The following is a 20,577-nucleotide window of genomic DNA, read 5'->3' as shown; positions in this document are numbered from 1 at the left end:
TTCATTAAACAGCATCTGCAACAAAAAATGTACCAAAATGGATAACACAAAACACAAGGGAGGCACAGAGAAATAGCAGGTCAAAAATATTTTAAACCTGGACATTTCACACCATTTTAGCAACTTGCTGGCTGCACATTTCCAACAAGGCACAAATTGGTGCATAAAAATTTACCAGAATGCAGAAAATTAAGTGCTTGATGCTTAACAAAGAGCCCCAGAACCCCTCTTTAATATGCGTTCCCTCAAATGTTGAAAGAAACCTGCACCTTTGTATCATATAATATATATAACTTATATTTGTGTGATCGATTGTGGTGGGCCTGTCTGGGCAAAAATGCTGGGGACAACTTTTGTCCCAGTCCACCCCTGGCTGTTTCTATACCAGGCAGTAGCAGAATCTGAATCTGAATCTGAATTAGAATCAGAATCGGTTTTATTGCCAAGTAGGTTTTCACATACAAGGAATTTGGCTTGGTGTATTGGCGCATAACAAAGAATATAAAATATATAAAAACATAGAGTAAAAGTATAAAAAGGAAAAACTATTAACAATTAGATATAAAATCTGAGTGTAAATAACAATAATAATAGTAATACTAAAAATATGTACACTGTAAACATGAATAGGGTGCCCAACTGTGCAAATAACAGTTGTGCAAAGTACAGCTGTGCAAGTTTAACTGTATGCAGTGTATGACAGGTGAATGACCAAGATGATGAAGACATGTCCAACTGTGTGCTGGTTATAGGGGGGTTGGGGGCAGAGTAGGTGGGGGTCTCTGGTCTTGTTGATGAGGCCAGCTGCAGATGGAAAGAAACTGCTTTTGTGGCGTCAGGTTTTGGTCCTGATGGACCGCAACCTCCTGCCAGAGGGGAGAGTCTCAAAGAGTTTGTGTCCAGGGTGGGAGGGATCAGCCACAATCTTTCCTGCACGCCTCAGAGTCCTGGAGGCGTACAGGTCCTGGAGGGAGGGCAGATTGCAGCCAATCACCTTCTCGGCGGAGCGAATGATACGCTGCGGTCTGCTTTTGTGCTTGGCAGTGGCAGCAGTGTACCAGATAGTGATGGAGGAGGTGAGGATGGACTCAATGATGGCAGCATACAAGTGCCCCATCATTGTCTTTGGCAGGTTGAACTTGTTCAGCTGCCATAGGAAGTACATCCTCTGATGTGCCATCTTGCTGATGTTCAGCTCCCACTTGAGGTCCTGGGTGATGGTGGTCCCCAGGAAGCGGAATGACTCCACAGTGTCGACAGGGGAGTCATACAGGGTGATGGGGGTGGGAGGGGCTGGGTTCTTCCTGAAGTCTACAACCATCTCCACTGTCGTAAGTGAGTTAAGCTCCAGGTTGTTCAGCCTGCACCATTTCACCAGCTGGTCAATCTCCCACTTGTAGGATGACTCATCCCCGTCAGAGATGAGTCCAATGAGGGTGTTGTCTGTGAACTGGCAGTAGCTGGGAGAGCTTGTCCTGTAGCAGAGTCACGATGATTGTATTGAAGGCAGAGCTGAAGTCCACAAACAGGTTCCTGGCATAGATTCCTGGGGAAGATGCTGGAGGGTGAAGTGGAGAGCCATGTTGACAGCATCGTCTACAGACCTGTTGGCTCTGTAGGCGAACTGCAGAGGGTCCAGGAGAGGGTCGGTGATGGCCTTGAGGTGTGACAGCACAAGACGCTCAAAGGACTTCATTACCACAGAGGTCAGGGCAATGGGTCTGTAGTCATTAAGTCCTGTGGTCCTTGGCTTTTTGGGATGGGAATGATGGTGGAGGTCTTGAAGCAGGCTGGCACATGGCATGTCTCCAGTGAGGTGTTGAAGATGTGGGTGAACACCGGAGACAGCAGGTAGGGGCAGTGCTTCAAGCAAGATGCCCGGAGAGACAGAGTCTGGCCTGGCTGCTTTGCGGGGGTTCTGCCTCTTAGCATGTGTAGTGAGTAGATATTCCTCAGTATTTGACAGGTTTGCCAGAATTTCTTCAGGCCTCTGAGGTGAAACAGTTTCTGCCTTGCCTCCCTCACCACCTAGTCAGTATGCGTCAGTATGCCCAGGTCAGGCTCTCAATGATGTGGACACCAAGGTATTCAAAACTATCTCTACCGAGGCTCATTGGTATTGAGGGGGGGCATAGTTCCTTGGCTGCGTCTTCCCAAAGTCCACTAGCAGATTCATTTCCTTACTTTTGCTGATGTTCACAAGTAGGTTTTTGTCCCGACACCAGGACTTTACTGTCTCCCTTGTCTGCCCACTCTCACCACCTGGGGTCTGCCTGTAGTAGGTAGGTAGCTAGGTAGCTAGGTAGCTAGGTAGGTAGGTAGTTAGGTAGTTAGGTAGGTAGGTAGTCAAGGATCCAAATGACACAAAATAAAAGAACACTTTTGTTAAGCAAGAAATGAGTTTGACACAGTTGATACAACGATTGAAGTTTTTTATTTCTATTGCATATTTAATTATTTAACTGTCTACTTGTTAGAGGAACATTTTTATTCTGTTTATTTATTTCACAGTAGTGAAGAAATGCATTTAATTGCATAATAAACTGATTGCTTATCTATGTGTTTTATTTCTATTTTTTCTACCCTTTCAAGAAGAATACCTATTACCTCTGATGAAATACAATAAAAACAGTTATTTATACTGTGGTTCAACAAAGTGTCAGCTTGGTAACACACATGACTGCGCTACGTTGAAAAAGCATTGCAATTGATATTTGTCTTGTTTACATATAACTGTCACAATCCTTTGAACAAATTTGGCAATCATTTGACAACCGTATTATGCTGCATATGCTGTTTAGAGACCTGTCCAGTACGAAGGAACAAGCAAAAATTAGAAAGATATTGGATAATCTTTAGTGCTTTGAAAGTTGTACTTGGAAACAATTTGAGTTTTAGCACTTCAGTTTTGGGATTTGGAAGAGAGTTGTTCATGTTTTCAGATATTTTGGACTGTTTTAGACCAGAAATAATATGTAGGAATTTAGTCTCCTTTTCAGTTTTTCAATTTTATTTATAAAGCCCAATATCACAAATCACAATTTGCCTCACAGGGCTTTACAGCATACGACATCCCTCTGTCCTTATGACCCTCACAGCGGATAAGGAAAAACTCCCCAAAAAAACGCACTTTAACGGGGAAAAAAACCGGTAGAAACCTCAGGAAGAGCAACTAAGGAGGGATCCCTCTTCCAGGACGGACAGATGTGCAATAGATGTCGTACAGAACAGATCAGCATAACAAATTAACAGTAATCCACATGACACAATGAGACAGAGAAAGAGAGAGAGAGAGAGAGAGAGAGAGAGAGAGAGATGCAGGTAATGACAGTAGCTTACAACATTATTGAAAGTAATAATATTATAGTTATAGTTCTGGCTACTGCGGTACAATATGTTGAAAGTATGTATTAATATCTGGCAGTATACATGTGTGACAATAGTCGTGTATAATAACAGTAGAAGTATGACTAATGACTAATGATGGCAGCAGCAGCAAGAGGCATCTGGCAGGACCACGACAGCAGCACAACCACACACATCACGCTGTCCAGGCACCGCTGCGATATGAGTTAATCTGAGAGACAGTGGAGCACAAAGGCTCCGGAGAAGAAGCCGAGTTAGTGACATCCAGAATGGCCGAGTTAGCAAGATGCAGTAATAGAATACGAGAGAGAGAGAGAGAGAGAGAGAGAGGATGCCCGGTGTATTATAGGGGGGTCCTCCGGCAGACTAGGCCTAAGTCAGCCTAACTAGGGGCTGGTACAGGGCAAGCCTGAGCCAGCCCCCCCCAAGTCTTAAGTCTAGTCTTAAATGTGAAGACGGTGTCTGCCTCCTGGACCGTAACAGGAAGATGATTCCACAGGAGAGGAGCCTGATAGCTGAAGGCTCTGGCTCCTGATCTACTTTTGGAGACTTTAGGGACCACGAGTAAGCCTGCGTTCTCAGAGCGCAGAGTTCTGGTGGGATAATAAGGCACTACTTTTGTACTGTCTTTTTTTTTTTTTTCTCTATGATCAGGTGGTAATGTGAGAGTGAAACAGTTGGATTGGCTCCAGTGTGACCTCTGTACAGGTAAGACACACACTTAATTTCTTATTTTGAAACCAATCTGTTTCAGTATAAAACCTAGAGACCTTCTTCATAGTTCAGTCTGCAGCTAAAGAGACAGGCTAAAAAACTGACCAGTCACAGCAGTGCACATGAATTCTGTTGAATTCCAAGTGTTGTAGTCATGGTTAACAAAGCATTTATTTTTCATGGCCTCATCATGTTGTGGCCCTTCAAATAAAGTGGTGACCTGGTCCTCCTTCACTGATAAATAACATATGAGTAATGGCATAATTGTGAAATCACTTGTAATAATTATTTGTTGTTTATGCATAAGTCATCTTTGTGACCCCTCAAGTAAAGTCAGCCTTTCTCTCTATTGAGGCATCATGAATTTGAAAGCATCATAAATGCAAATTGAATCATAATTATAAATTCAATATCAGTGGTTAGCTATTTAGTTAGGTAAAGATTTTAATATTCCATGCATCCATTCAGTATTACCTGAAGCTCACACACCATTTTAAGAGATCTTATTCAGAATTTTTACAAACTGTAATTGATCAATCAAAGCCAACAAAGTAAACTACTAAAATACCATGTGACATGCCCTATTAGTCATAAAAGGAAATACTTTTTTATGCCTCCGTGCTGGTGATAGCCATGTTGTCTGTCGGATTGTCTTTCTGTTTGTCCATCCATCCATTTGTCCGTCCATATGTCCCTACATCCGTACATACTTGTGTCCATACGTACGTCAGTCTGTCCCATTCTCGTGACTGTGACTATCTTAAGAATGCCCTGAGAGAATTTTTTCAAATGTGCCACCAACATTCACTTGGACTTGATGATCTGATTAGACTGCACTGTTTCTTAATGTTTGTGTTAAGATCTTGCTGTCACTGGTTATATGTTCCTGTTGCTGAATAATCAAGAGGAGTAGAGTAATGACCAAAAATGAGGAGGGAAAAGAACCACAGCATATTTTTATAGGAAGGCCATCTGCCTGAAAATTCAATTCAATTCAGTTTTATTTATAAAGCCCAAAATCACAAATCACAATTTGCCTCACAGGGCTTTACAGCATACGACATCCCTTTGTCCTTAGGACCCTCACAGCAGATAAGGAAAAACTCCCCAAAAAAACCTTTAATGGGGAAAAAATGGTAGAAACCTCAGGAAGAGCAACTAAGGAGGGATCCCTCTTCCAGGACGGACAGACATGCAATGGATGTTGTATAGAACAGATCAGCATAATAAATTAACAGTATTCCATATGACAAAATGATACATAAAGAGAGACAGAGACAGAGAGAGATGCAGGACAGACAGTAATGATAATAGCTTACAACAACATTAATTTAAGTAGTAATATTATAGTAATAATTACAGCTATTGTGGTACAATACAAATGAACATGAAAATAAATTGGTGCAGTATAAGTACAACACCTTCTATGGCAGATCACAAAAGTGGGGTTGCTACATATTGTTACATACATATAATTAGGGAAACTGGGGATAACGAGGGCTTCTTCAAGAATTGCTACCTTAATGTGATGGAGGGGTTTGCATGTCCCTCTGATCCTGAGACCTGTGTTAGGGTAGGGTCTCCAAGGGCAAAGTGGTCCCAGCGGAGGAGCCAAAGTGAGAGCGACTCTACAGACCCTAATGAATAGATCAAATCAATGAAAAAAGGAGCAGGAGCACCTCACCCACAACCTCACATCTATAGCAGCTACTAAACAAGACACAACTTATACTGAGTACCTTGGTTGCTGTCTGATGTCAGAGAAAAGATGTGGGTCTACTTGAAACCCATGTGAACTCACTTCATGCCCCCCCTGCCCCAGGATGGCAGAAGCTGAGCCCAGCCTCCTCTTGTATTGCTAGCTATCCACAGTGCTGGAGTGCTCTGTGTTGGTTTTTAACACTGAGCTCAGTTCATTTAGGTTAGCAAATAGATGCAGAAACTAAACCAAAGGACCACCAGTCATTGTTCCTCATGGCCTCAAAAAGACAAAGTAAGAAATTTCGCAATGTTGCTACTCCTCTTGCTTGGATCTATGATTTCAGTGTGCAGGTACTCTCTGTTTTGCAATGTTTTGTAGCCACCACTTAAGTTTTTGTGATGTTGACACAATTAATCCAACTTATTCTACAAATAACCATGACAATAGGATTTCTTTATGATAAGAAGAACATGGAATTACACCAACCTGATCTTTCCTCAGACCCTTAAGACTTTACCAGTAAATAGAGCCTCACTATATGTAACCTTTATGTCAACACCAGTAAAATAAAGACCCCTTTTGTTTTCCATTACTGTTTCTTTGTCATTACTGTATTTTATTTATAAAGTTATATTCCATAGGATTTCAGTCCTGGTGTCTCATTTATAAACATTGCTTACACACAAAATCAGGTCTGAACGAGGCCTTCGCCATTTCCCACACTAAAGTTGTGATGTGAAAAAACAAACTTGATGGGGGAATGCACGCACCTGTCCAGAAACCCTGAGCAATTTGTAGGAACATTTTCGCGACAGGGGACATTGGTGACTCAGATGGTGAGGTGGTGAATAGATGCCAAATTGTAGAAATTAAACGTGAAAGACATCATTATATATACCGATGGCTCTCACACATTTAATATTGCCTCATATCACACATTACTTATAGATCCACCTCATTATATTCATTCAATCCAGCTGTGTTACTGGTGCTTTTGGTAGTGAGCAATAACTTTTTTTTTATAAACACCTTTCAGTTGGATTACAAGAATTATAAGCTTACTCAAATCTCACCTCAAATTATGCTCATTATTTCATCATTGATGTCCCACCATCACACTCCCTACCCCAGAGCACAGAGGAGAGGGATGCAGCTGACACTCATGGTAAGCAGTGGAGCTCACATCAAATAGCATTGAAGAATTGTAAAACAGGGCATCAGCAGTTTCCAATAATATATTCCAATACTGTAAATGATCTGATGATGATTTTCCTTTACATTGACTCCAATCTGATTGTTACTGTTTATGCATGTAGCAGCAGCAGATATGTAATGCTGAGTAAATATGTATCTGACACATTAAAACAACAGTTAAACCATACTGACTGTTACATCATATTTTTACAAAAAAACAAAAACAAAAAAACAACCACCATCTGAGCTGTGGAAAATGTTTTTTTTCATTTGTCTGATCTTTGTAGATGCTGACATGGAGTTTAGCTGGACAGAGGAGGAAGTAGCAGATATTTACAACAACACTAAGATTATCATCGCTGCTGACGGTAGGTTAATGAGTTGATGAGTTGAAACTAAGATATGCAGCACAACTTTACACCATGCTTCATTAAAAAGCTGAAACAGAACCATGACACAGGATGTACCCTGCCATGACACAGGATGTACCCTGCCATGACACAGGATGTACCCTGCCTCTTGCCCAATGTCAGCTGGGATAGGCTCCAGTCCCCCCGCAACCCTTAACATGAAAAGTAGTTATGGAAAATGAATGGATGAATTTGCAGTTGGGTGCAAAAATCTCAAGAAAAATCTTGGCTTGTTGTATGCTATGATGTTATTGATTGGTGTGGTCAGGTGATCATCACTGGGCAAAACTGAAGTCCATGCTCTGAAAAGAGCACCTTTAACTTTCTATTGTGTCATCACACTAAACAAATCTCTGAAGGTTTGCCTGTGAAGGTGCCACAGCTCTGGATAAATCTGGATGCATTCAGATCTCTTCACTGAGAAGGAATTTGTTGGGAATCCCGTCAGTAAACTGTTTTCTTCACAGTAACCTTTCTTATGGCATACTGATTAGAAGTTACTTACTCAGGGAGTACCTCTATTCCAGGATGTGAGTGTGTGGTGTAGGGTGAAACACACCATCCATATTGTGTGTGACATCCATTGTTAATTTTAAAAGCTAATTTAAATTTAATCTTAGTCTTGGGATAAAAATGCTTATTAGTTTTATTCACATTTTAGTCATTTTTGTCCTTAATAGTTTTAGTCAACAAAAATTCATGACATTTTAGTCAACTTTTGGTCATCTTTTTGGAGAATCCTAATGGACATGGGCAGAAATAAATGTTTATAGGGGTTCAGTCTGCTCTGGGGAACCCTGAATCTTCTACCAAAGGGATAGAGCTGGAACTCTGGGTAAAGTATTTTAGTTTATTGAGACATGGTATTCTGTGCTTGTCTGATAATAGACTCCTTAGAGATTGTTTGGAGGGGTGAATTTTATTTTATTTTTTTTTAATTTGTGATTTTAGCTGTACAGAGAAGTTACTATACCAATACCAATTGCGAGCAACGCCACTGACTATGGAGTACACATATTGGCAAACACAGCTGTCAAACTTGACATCAAACCTCATTTTCATAGTATCAAATAACTAATTAAATCAATGTTATCAGAAAAATGAACACTTGCACATACAGGAGTGTGATTAGAACTACCTAAAATGACAGAAACCATTTTTGGCCAGAATATATTTCATCAATCAATCAATCAATCAATCGATTTTATTTATAAAGCCCAATATCACAAATCACAATTTGCCTCAGAGGGCTTTACAGCATACGACATCCCTCTGTCCTTAGGACCCTTGCAGTGGATAAGGAAAAACTCCCCCAAAAAAACCTTTAACGGTGGAATAAAATGGTAGAAACCTCAGGAAGAGCAACTAAGGAGGGATCCATCTTCCAGGACGGACAGACGTGCAATAGATGTCGTACAGAACAGATCAACATGATAAATTAACAGTAATCCGTATGACACAATGAGACAGAAAGAGAGACAGAGACCGAGAGAGATGCAGGACAGACGGTAATGACAGTAGCTTACAACAACATTAATTAAAGTAATAATATTATAATAATAATTATGGCTATTGTGGTACAATATGTTGAAAGTATATATTAATATCTTATAGTGTACATATGTGACAATAATCATGTGTATATAATAACAGTAGAAGTATGACTAATGATAACAGCAGCAGGAGGCATCAGGCAGGACCACAGCAGCAGCACAACCACACATGTCACACTATCCAGGCACCGCTGCAATATGAGTTAACCTGCGAGACAGTGGAGCACAAAGGCTCCGGAGAAGAAGCCGAGTTAGTGACATGCAGTACAGCCAAGTTAGCGAGATGCAGGACATAAGTGTTAGCAAGGAAGAGAGAGAAGGAGAGAAGGTGCTCTGTGTGAGACTTTAGGGACCACGAGTAACCCTGCATTCTCAGAGCGCAGTGTTCTGGTGTGATAATAGGGCACTATGAGCTCTCTAAGATATGATGGAGCCTGACCATTTAAAGCTTTGTACAGTAGGAGAAGGATTTTAAATTCAATTCTGGATTTTACAGGGAGCCAGTGCAGAGGAGCTAAAACAGGAGAAATATGATCTTGTTTCTTAGTGACGTCTACTTTAAGTTTTTAGTTTGGCCCATGTCCCATCTACCAGAGGTGGGAAGTAACTAATTACATTTACTCATGTTACTGTAATTGAGTAGGTTTTTTTGTGTAATTTGAAAGTTTTTCAGTAGTTTTTGAAATCTGTAATTTTACTTTTACTTAAGTACATTTTGACTGTAGTATTGTACTTCGCTACATTGGAGATCACATCTGTTACTGAGTAAAAAAAAAAAAAAAAAAAAAAAAAAGTTTTCGGCTAAATGGAAACCAAAAGGGTGAATCTCGAAAAACATCGTGTGGAATTGACCCAGAACAAGCGGCCGGTGCCAGCAAGTTACTGGAGAGAGAGATGGAGAAGGGTGGGAGTGCTTCGGCAGCAGCACAAGCAGACGCCACAGTTGAAATGAATGAAGAAACGAACGAAACGAAGAAAACCCTGTGTGCACAGTGCCGTTTATAATTGTTGGTCAGAAAAATGCGGCCCGAGCTGTGCTCTTGTGTGCTCACCTGTGTCTGTGTGTGTGTGTGTGTGCGCACATCGCAATACAGAGGAGGATTGTAAAGGTGTGACCATGTAGAGACAGAAATGACATGCCATTGTGTAAACAATATAAGTCATCACATTGTAAAGTGAAACGTTTCACCGTATAACACGATAAATAGTATATGTTATTATATGGAGTGTCTGTCGCTCAAAATAATATAACTTTAGTTTATGAAGAGATAAGACGGAGCCCTCTCCTCTCCTCTTAAATGCTTTACTTACTAGCGTGTGAATTGACCTGGATACGAAGCGTCCGTAGCGGCAAATAATATAACGATAGTTTCTAAAGAGCTAAGACCAAAAAAAGAAAAATAAATCAGCAGCAGCGGTCATATTTCAGCAGCGGAGCACCACCGCTGCTAGTTGCATATAGGGGAAACACTTGCTCAATGGAGTTGTTCTGTTTTGGATCCAAATTAGTGTTAGTGTATTTTAATATTGAGAATTTCACTTCGACAAGCTCTCTCTTTTTTGACCATACACCTGTTTGCATCCCTGAGAATAATGCCCAACAACATTGCTCAAAAAGTTGCTCTGTGTATCATCAGTCTAACAGTTGTGTTGGTGAGTCAAAATGAATGAGGGCTGCGCAATATTAGACAAAACTGACAATGCGACGACGATTTTGTATACTGCGATATGTATTGCAATAGTGTATTGTAATAACTTAAATAGCTCTGTTTGGAAAGAAGTCATCATTTGGGATTTGGAAAGGCTGTATTTGCATGAAATATACATTTTACAATCAAACTGTCCTGGAAATTGAGAACTTCACAACCTAAAGTATTAACCAGCAAAATAAGTATGGCATGTTGCCTTTGACTAATATTATATTGATATAATCAACTTATACTGCAAGTCTCACAGTGTGACTATTGCACAAGAACACATTGTGATGGTGATGCTCTAATGATATTGCGCAGCCCTAAATTTGATTGAATTCTATGGTTCATCATAGAAAAATAACCAGTTTCTGGATTGGATTTATGATCCCTGCACCATTTTTGCACTGCATAGGAGTGACCCCGATCAAGTTATTGGAAGTAACTAAGTAACTTCTACTTTAAGTACATTTTAAACCCACTACTAATAAATCCAGACCAGAGTGGCTTTATTTCAAAACACTCCTCAGCTAACAATTTATGTAGGCTCTTTAATATTATTCATTTAACAAAATTTGAAACAGAGCCCAGTATAACAGTGGCTTTAGACGTGGAGAAAGCCTTTGATAGGTGAGAGTGGCTGTATCTAACCTATTGGCCAAGTTTGGATTTGACCAACTATTTATTAATTGGGTAAAAACTCTCTATCAAAAAGCACGGGCAAAAATCAGCACCAATGGACAAGTTTCATCTATGTTTCCCTTAGGTAGATCAAGCCGACAGGGATGCCCTTTGTCTCCTGGGGCCGGTTGCACCAACTGGTCTTAAGCCTGGTCTTAAGCTAAGTCGGTCGTAACTTGGCGTTATAAGTCCGACTTAATAGTTATGCCGGTTGCACCAACAGGGCTTAAGACTTCTCACTAAGACCGGGCATAAATCTTACACCTAGTCAAGAGCAGGTGTAAGGTCATTATCAAGCTGCGCTCATGCGCTCTAGAGCACAGAGAGCGCAACTTTATTATGGCACGTGTGTATACGAGCGGGCATTTAGACAGGAGAGAGTAATTAGGGACAGAAGCAATTTGACATAGCCTATATAATGACGGGGAGCTGATTGAGAGGTTTCAATTCGGTAGGAGAGATCTGTTTGAACTTAATGAGAGAGCTGTCACCGGATTTACAGTTTGTGTTGGGCTGCAACGCAGCACTACCACCAGCCTTCCCACCAGGCAGGGGAGTCCTCCCCAAATACGTCAACAATGATGTCACTGTAAATTGAGGTTTTCGGGGAGGACCCCTGCCAGTTGGATAATTTTTTTTTGGAGATGTATTTTTTTGCCTTGCTGAGAAGATCTTTCCACTTCTTCCTCATGTCAGCCTCTGTATGAAGGCAGCCAGAGTCTGAACACGTATTGATATGCCCCGTTATCTCTGCCCATACCGACTGTTTGTTCTTATTTGTGATACGTCTCTGTGCTTGCTGTACAGCTTGATTAATTTTCTGATTTCAGTGTCGGTAAAGTTTTTCGTTGATCCTTCGTGTTTTCTTCAAATCTTAAACTGTAAATAAACTGTCAACACAGATGAGGGGGGCTGTCAACTGTCAATTGTCATCTGTCAAGCACACGGGGTGATTCAGCGGTGCATCATTTAACGTCACCGCGCTCCTCTAGGCAGGCCGCGAGGGGCATTCCGGGGGCATTCACATGGACGCGCACAGCTAAACCAGCGTAGCTAAGACCAGGTGTAAGCCCTGTTGGTGCAACCGGCATAAGTCCACTCCTTAAGACTGGTCTTAACAAAGACCGTCTTAGGAGTTACGACCAGGCGCAGTAAAGACCAGTTGGTGCAACCGGCCCCAGGACTTTTCGTCTTGGCAATTGAGCCTTTAGCTGATGTAATCATACAGCCTGATCCTGATATAAAGGGCTTCCATGTGGTCAGACAGTTCATAAAATTAATCTCCTGGCGGATGACGTTATCTTATACTTAAAAGATCCTGACAATTCCCTTCCCAAATTACAAACTATATTAAATACTTATGGTAATATTTCAGGTTACAAGGTGAATTGGGAAAAGAGAGAAATTATTCCATTGACAAATTTTGATCACTCCAAACTCCAGTGTACTAGTTCATTCAGACGGCCTTCTAACGGTATAAAATATCTTGGAATAATTGTAGACAACCTCAAAAACCTATATAAATTGAATTACCTCCCATTGCTCAGTAAGATTGAAGATGATTTACGTAGGTGGATGGGTTTGCCTCTCACCCTGATTGGCAGAGTTAATTGTATTAAAATAAATGTACAACCATTACTGCAATATCTGTTTCAATCCCTACCCATTCCATTACCACAGTCCTTTTTTAAAACTCTTAATAAATATGTCAGACAATTCATATGGAACTGTAAGGCACCCCGGATATCAATGGAGAAGTTAACATGGGACTATGGATTAGGGGGACTTCGACTACCCAGTTTTAAAAGCTACTACTTAGCAGCTCAAATGAGATTTATCTCATCCTTTTTTGAGGGCAGTGCCCCCCCTCTTGGACACAAATTGGGCTGCATCTCCTGAAAGAAAAGGTACACAGTGACTTCATTTATAAGCATAACTGTAGAACGGTAGCCAACAGGAAAGATAACCCTATATTGAAGCATTTGATTAAAATTTGGTATGAGGTTCACAAAAGTCTTTGATCGAAAGTGGGACTGTCACCTAAAACACCTTAAAGACAAAATGAACTTATACCCATGACTCTAAACAATAAGATTTTGGATATATGGTATCAAAAAGGAATCCATCGTTTGGAGGACTGCTTTGACAAAGGACTTCTCATGTCATTCGAGCATCTGAAGAGAAAATATGACTTGTCCAATCAAGTCTTTTTTTGTTATCTCCAATTAAGATCTTTTCTGAGAGTCCCGGAAATGATCTTGCCTGTTTACTTGTACTTAAGTAGACATTCATCAAAGTAAAGTACTTTTACTTGAGTAGAATTTTTCAGTACTTTTTCCACCTCTGCCAACTACTGACATGGAGGCATGGAGGCTTTATGACCTTCACTGCAGCCTTCCACCAGGGGCCAATCGAGATGTTTTGGCTTCCATTGGGGAGAGCATAGACTTTCAACGTGGACCCTCCAGCTGAGTGTCTTATCAAAATGAATGCCATGTACTTACAATAGCAGAGTTGAGTATTGGATTTGTAATGGATCCTGTTCAAGTAATGCATATCGCAGCTCTAATGTAAACTTTTAAAGCTGGAACATCAATCGCAGAAACATAGAATACATATGCACAGACTGATAAATAAGCAGATTACATATTTCAACTTTTTTTTTTCTTTTGTGTCACCAGTTTGCTATGATGATGATCTGACAGATGGCCTTTTCCGAACACTGTACCGACTCTGCTGTAGCTTTTCTCACACCTGCACAATCTTCATCTCCATAGAGAAAAGGTAAGGAGAAATGCCATCTAGGTATCTTTAAGCATGTTGGTCCTGGTAACCATGGTTTAGCACAAAACATCCACACTGCGGTTGTGTTTGGTTAGTGAGATTTCCACAACTGCTTGTGGAATGTCATAATCATGTCATTCGGTTGATGAAAATACCTCGTACCTGAGTATACTGAGTTCAAATAAACACAAGAAATTTGTGCTCTAGAGAAAGGATCAGCGCTCAGTGAATAGCCTCCTAAGCCCTATGATAAGCTATTATGGCAAGGCTTAACTATACAGACCAATGAGCAGTGTTAGCTAACACGTCTTTGGGGTCATCAGGTGGGAACCTCCTTTCACCAGTGTTTCGTCTAGTTGGTTCCATGACACCTCCAGGAGGCTAGACAGTGATCTCTGGCGTCCCAGAGACACTCACCTAATGCCAGCTCTCACTGCTCCCCGCACCAACCTAACAACCTCCTTTATGTTACTTACACATGGCTTTCTCAGCCCAAACAGCACTGCCACATTCAACAAACCCAGGCTCCATTTATGCGACCTCCAGGTAGTGACCGTGCTGATACTACCTTTCCTCGCACATTAACCATACTCTATTTCAAAAGCTAAACTTTTCAACACCCACGTTATGTCACCATGTATACCAGCCTTGTGACAAGCTAACTTTACAGCCTGACAAAATATGCTTTAAGGTTGCGGTACCTGAACACAATGGGCATAATGGGTCCTCATTTACCCACAGTTTTAGGTTCTTGGGGGTTGGTAACACATCGTATGTAGCCCCTACCAGGAATCTAATACAATTCTCCTCCATATTCCACAGGTCCCTCCAACTAAGCTTCCTCTTCTCTACACTTTCCCAGTTCAACCACTGTCCCTGCTTAGCCTGGCCACTACCTTTGCACCCCTTAATATCTCCTCCTGTCTACGTATCTGTTCCACAACCGGCTTTCTTTTATCTCTGGGACCTGCTTTATTCCATACCGGTTTGCCTGAGCCAAGCCCCAGGCCTCTCTGGCCAAACTGAACATTACCTACAATCTCTGCATGCCTAAGAACTGCCTCTGCCTCCTGAACTGCTGATCTTGGGTTCCATTTCCTCCCCTTGGTTGGATTTGGAACCACACTCCTAACTACCACGTCCTTACTCCCAGATAACAACAGCTCTGTCCTGACCTTGGTACATTTAAATTCCTCTGTTAAACTAGATACTGGCAGCTGAAGAATCTCTTTTCCATACAATGCAACACTACTTAGACACCTATGAACGCCCAACCACTTTCTAATATAGGAGCTAACTGACCTATCAATTCTCTCCACAACGGATATTGGAATTTCATAAACTGACAGTGGCCACATTGACCTAGGATATAGCCCAAACTGCAAACACCACAACTTCAACTTTCCTGGAAGTTCTGATTTATCTATTCTATCCAATCCTTCAGCCACATATTTTCTAAATTTCACCACCTGTTCCTCATCATTCAACTCCACATTGTTCCACCTACTTTACTGACTTTTCCCTAATTGTTGGGATTTCCTCATCATCTATGACAAACTTCCTATCACTTAACTTCCCTCTACTTATTGACATGCTTCTCGACTTACTAGGCTTAATCTTTCATGCTGGCCCACTTGAGGTTCTTATTTAACGTCTCTAGTAGCCTCTTTGTACATGGTATTGATGTGGTCACCAGTGTCATGTCATCCATGTAAGCCCTAACTGACGGAAGATGCACCCCGTTCTGCCATCTCTCCCCACCTACCACCCACTTGGAAGTCATGATGATTACTTCCGTCGCCATAGTAAATTCTAATGGAGAAATTGTACACCCTGCCATAATACCTATTTCTAGCCTCTGCCAACCTGTTGGGAAACCTGTCGTACTTAGACACAACCTAACATCCTGAAAATATGCTTTCATTAAGTTAACAACTACCTGTGGCACTTTGAAGTAGTCAAACGCACTCCAAATGAGGCTATGTGGTACTGAGCCAAATGCATTTGCAAGATCTAAAAATATTACATGCATGTCCCTTTTTTTAATCTTCACTGCCTGAATCTGGTGCCAGATCATGCCAGTATGCTCTAAACACCCTGCTTAACCTGGTATTCCTGCCTTCTGCACCATAGTATCTATTAAGCTATTCCTTTCTGAATAGCTAGCTAATCTCTGCGCTACTACACTAAAGAAAATCTTCCCCTCTACATTCAATAGAGAAATCATCCGGAATTGGCTAAGGTCCACAGACTCCTTCTCCTTAGGAATGAGGACACCCCCTGCCCTACGCCATGCTCTTGGTATAATTTGTTTCTCCCAAACTATTCTTAGCTGTTTCCACAATTTAAGGATATCAGGTGCAATTTTATAAACCCAGTAGGGGACTCCATTAGGCCCTTGCAGCCTTTGCACGCCTGACCACCTCCTGAACTTCCTTCCACCTAGCTGGTCTGACATCCATCTCATGCTTTACCCCTCCTAAATGATATCCAGTGGAAAAACTACTATCCTATTCTTCTCTAAATCTGAATATGTATTTCTCAAATATTATTCAACCTCTAGCCGTGTTGCTTTTAGCTGCCCAACCTTTTCCTGGCTAAACAATCCTTTAACAAACTTAAAAGGGTCCCTGAAAAAAGCTGTCCTTACATATTCCTTCTTCCTCCTCATTTTCCTTAGATGCTCTGCCCTTCTAAGAGCTGCTAGCCTGCTTCCCAACTCCTCTTGCAAAATATTAGTTCCCTCCCTTTCTTCTTCTGTAGCCTTTTTCCACTGCTTTCTTAACTGTCTCCTTTCCTTAACTAACTTCTCTATTTCTCTTTTCCGCCTACACTTACCTGACTGTACCCTCTCACCCCTCTTTCTCTCATGCACCCAAACCTCTCTGCACCATATGTGTAAATTATATCTCTCATCTTTTCTAACTTTTATATTGCATTTTCTCTAAGCCTGCTTTAGATTACTGACAAATCTTTTTTAACTATCTCCCATTCTTTACTGTCATTTGCCCTAGGCCATCTAACTCTAACCTTTTGGTCCATCATTCTCTCTCTGACTGGCCCGCTGACCTCAGTGTCACCTGCATCCCCTCTTACTACCTCCTCCTCAGTGGCAGTGTTACTGATATCCTGCCAACTGTGGTTTTCTGCCTGTCGCTGGACTTCATCTGACTGACTCGACTGACTTCTTAGAAGTACTGATCAGTGCAGCTACTCTGCCCTTTCTTTGCCACACACTTCTTCTTTCCCTGATGAGTTCTGAGGCCTTTTATTGATGTTACTTTCTGCCAGCTGCAAGAACAAACCTGAAGCATCCTGTTCTTGACTGAGCTACTTTTGTCCTCTACAGATGCGCTCGCCTTGCCCTGAGTGCTGCTAATTCTAGCCCTGGTGGATAGGTGTGTGCCCCCATCCTAAACTGAGTCACAGATCCAATGCATAGTCGTGTCCGTTCCAATGTCTGTTACCGTGTAATCCAAATGTCATTTTTCACCCCTGCTCTCGCTGACTCTTGGGGTATTTTCCCTATGTTGGCTGTAGCTAATTTTGGTTGTAGCAAGGCTGCTAGGCCCCACCACAGCTGCCATGGGTTGCTAGCCCATGCCAGCACCTTTGGGGTCTTTTCCCTCCTGTCAGCTGTCTTTCCAAGCGGTCACATGGTCTTTCCCTTGTTGTCAGCTGCCCTATTCACAGCAGTAACTAGCTGGGCTGGTTCTGAGTTCAAATAAACACAAGAAATTTGTGCTTTAGAGAAAGGATCAGTGCTCAGTGAATAACCTCCTAAGCCCTATGATAAGCTATTATGGCAAGGCTTATCTATACAGACCAATGAGCAGTGATAACTAACACACCTTTTGGATCATCAGGTGTAGGGTTGAGTACTGAAAGTTGGTTCTTATATGGAACCGGTACCTATACAACCAATACCTACCAGACCGAAACAAAACGCACATTACGGTGCCTCCTTTCTGTCAGGTTCAGGTTTTGTTTGGACCCCAAAGCAGATACTGATGCAGGTAAGTAAAAAAAAAAAGGGGTTATTAATAACACGAAAAAACAAAAGAGCAGGCAGTGGAGGCAGGGAGCTGGCTGGCTCGTAGAATATTCACCGAAGGATGGATTGAAAAAAACTCAGGCATTATTCATTCATTTGTTCATTTGTTGAGTGTATATTATTATTTAAAGGCACACTAAGCACCGTTGGGCGTCACTTCTGTTTACGTTCAACAGTGTTATCAAACACAACGGAGCTAGCTCGCCCCCCCCTCCTCCCCCCCTCGTCCTCCGTGACTCTGTCATGAACAAGCGATAGCTGTTAGTTACCCTGGATTTACACACCTGTTAGGGATAGTGCACCCAACATGAAAATTCACCCATTATCTACTCACCCATATGCCGATGGAGGCTCAGGTGAAGTCTTAGAGTCCTCACAACACTTGCAGAGATCCAAGGGGAGAGGAGGTAGCAACACAACTCCACCTAATGGAAACTCTGTTTTTAGCCTCATTGTAGCCTACAGCTCTAACTGCCTCTCTGTGCACTGCGTTCACAGACTGTGAAACATAGACACCGTGTTCATGTGTGTGTGCTTGCTTTCACTGGTCTTGTGCTGGCTGGTTGGTACAGCCTGGACCCAAATGTTTTTGTTGTCGTTTGCGGAGCCTGGGCTGCTTACAGAGACCTGACTTTAATAGAGTTAATATTATTTTTTATTTTATTCTATTTTAAAACTGTTAATAGTGTTCATATACCTGTTTATTTCTAGGTATTTCTTATTTTCCTCAGAAATAAATAAATAAAAACATTGTTTTTATTATGATTTAAAACTGTTATACAAAATACACACTTCTGAAAGGTGGCCCATTTGTGCCACTTTTCAACCTCCATAAAAAACTCATATTTTGAGGTATCGGTTCAGGCACCGTTTAAGCACCGGTACCGTTTTTTTATAAGTATCGGTTCGGCACCGGTATCAGAAAAAACCCAAACGATACCCAACCCTAATCAGGTGGGGACCTCCTTTCACCAGTGTTTTATCAAGTTGGTCCCACGACACCTCCAGGAAGCTAGACAGTGATCTCTGGTGTCCCAGAGACACTCCCGTAATGCCAGCTCTCACTGCTCCCCCCACCAACCCAACTACCTCCTTGCCTTACTTACACATGGCTTTCTCAGCCCAAACAGCACTGCCACATTCAACAAATCCAGGCTCCGTTTATGTGAGCTCCAGGTAGTGACCATGCCGATACTACCTTTCCTCGCACATTCACCATACTCTATTTTGAGATGAGGTGTTGTCTGACCACATCGGAAGTCAAAAGTTCTTAGAGTTGTTTCGAACAAGCACTCTGGAAGAGACGGTCGCCATAAGCCCCTTTCACACATTCTGTCTATCCCTGAGATGTTTAGAAACATTTCCTTCATGGGGTCATGTGTGAATGGAAGCCGGGATATTCAGGGAAATCTGTTCCAACAGTTTCCTAAAATGTAGTTAAATATGCGTTCTTTATGAATTAGGCCTTGTCATCAGCTCTAAATGTTATGTATTTCAGTTAAATGTTGTTTCTTTATGTATATTTTGTTATGTTTACAGTATTTCCTGATTTGCATGCTGGTGTTTGTCAGTGTTTGTTCACACATTAAAGAACAAAAAAAAACAGGTCCAAATACAGTACGCTGCCCCCACCCGGTCACCGTCTTTTGTATGATTGACTGTCATTGGTGTTAGAAGGGGACTCACGGACTTCTGTGAGACTCCTTGTGTGAAGATAAACATGTACAATAGGCAGATTTTTCACCATGAAGCTTCTGAGTAGCCAAGTGACAAAGATGAAGGATAGTCATATTCAGCCAGAAAAGGATGCAACGATTAACTGAGCTGGTAAACAGTTAAGTGGAAGAGTTGGTGCCACGGCTCTGTTGGAATTTGGTGAACTTCAGAAATAGGTGATCTTTCTCCCGATGAAATGTGAAATGCCAAAATATATTTGTTACCCGCTTATGATATACACAAAATATACATCATTAAACAGCTTCTTTGTATTGTTAACCAGTCCCCTCTGTCTCTCTGCCCTAAGTATAGTTTACACAGAGTGAAACAGGGAGCTTCTTTTGTTACTTTTATTCCTCTGTGACCGTGATATCTGTAGCTGAATGTATTTTGTTTTCGGGCATTTTAGTGTTGGGTTGTCTGTCCATCCATACGTGCGTACATCATCTGTGTCATTCTCGTGAACATGATATCTCAAGTATGCCTTGAGGACATTTTTTCATCCCCTGGACTCAAGCATGAATTGATTAGATTTTAGTCAAAAGTCAAGGTCACCTTTACCTCGCATCCATCTCATGCTTGTGAACATGGAATCCTTAGAGCACCTTGAGAAAATTTCTTCAAATTTGGTGCAAACATCTACTTGGACTCAAGGATGAACTGTTTAGACTTTGTTGGTCAAAGGTCACTGTGACCTTGCATCTGTCTTATT

General features: G+C 41.5%; 1 protein-coding gene across 9 annotated transcripts in view; it reads left to right on the top strand.

The window, feature by feature from the left end:
• The window catches only part of mettl22 (methyltransferase 22, Kin17 lysine), a 98,087-nt gene that overhangs the window by 46,382 nt on the left and 31,128 nt on the right, over positions 1–20,577 (top strand). For all 9 annotated transcript variants that reach the window (XM_049560269.1, XM_049560275.1, XM_049560270.1 and 6 more), the window contains 3 exons: positions 4,021–4,074; positions 7,264–7,344; positions 13,993–14,095. In XM_049560269.1, coding sequence (XP_049416226.1) covers positions 4,021–4,074; positions 7,264–7,344; positions 13,993–14,095 — 238 coding nt within the window. The remainder of the gene's footprint in view (positions 1–4,020; positions 4,075–7,263; positions 7,345–13,992; positions 14,096–20,577) is intronic.

Source organism: Epinephelus fuscoguttatus, linkage group LG19 (assembly GCF_011397635.1).
Source record: "Epinephelus fuscoguttatus linkage group LG19, E.fuscoguttatus.final_Chr_v1".
Classification (NCBI taxonomy): Eukaryota; Metazoa; Chordata; class Actinopteri; order Perciformes; family Serranidae; genus Epinephelus; species Epinephelus fuscoguttatus.
This window is presented reverse-complemented; position numbering and strand designations above follow the sequence as displayed.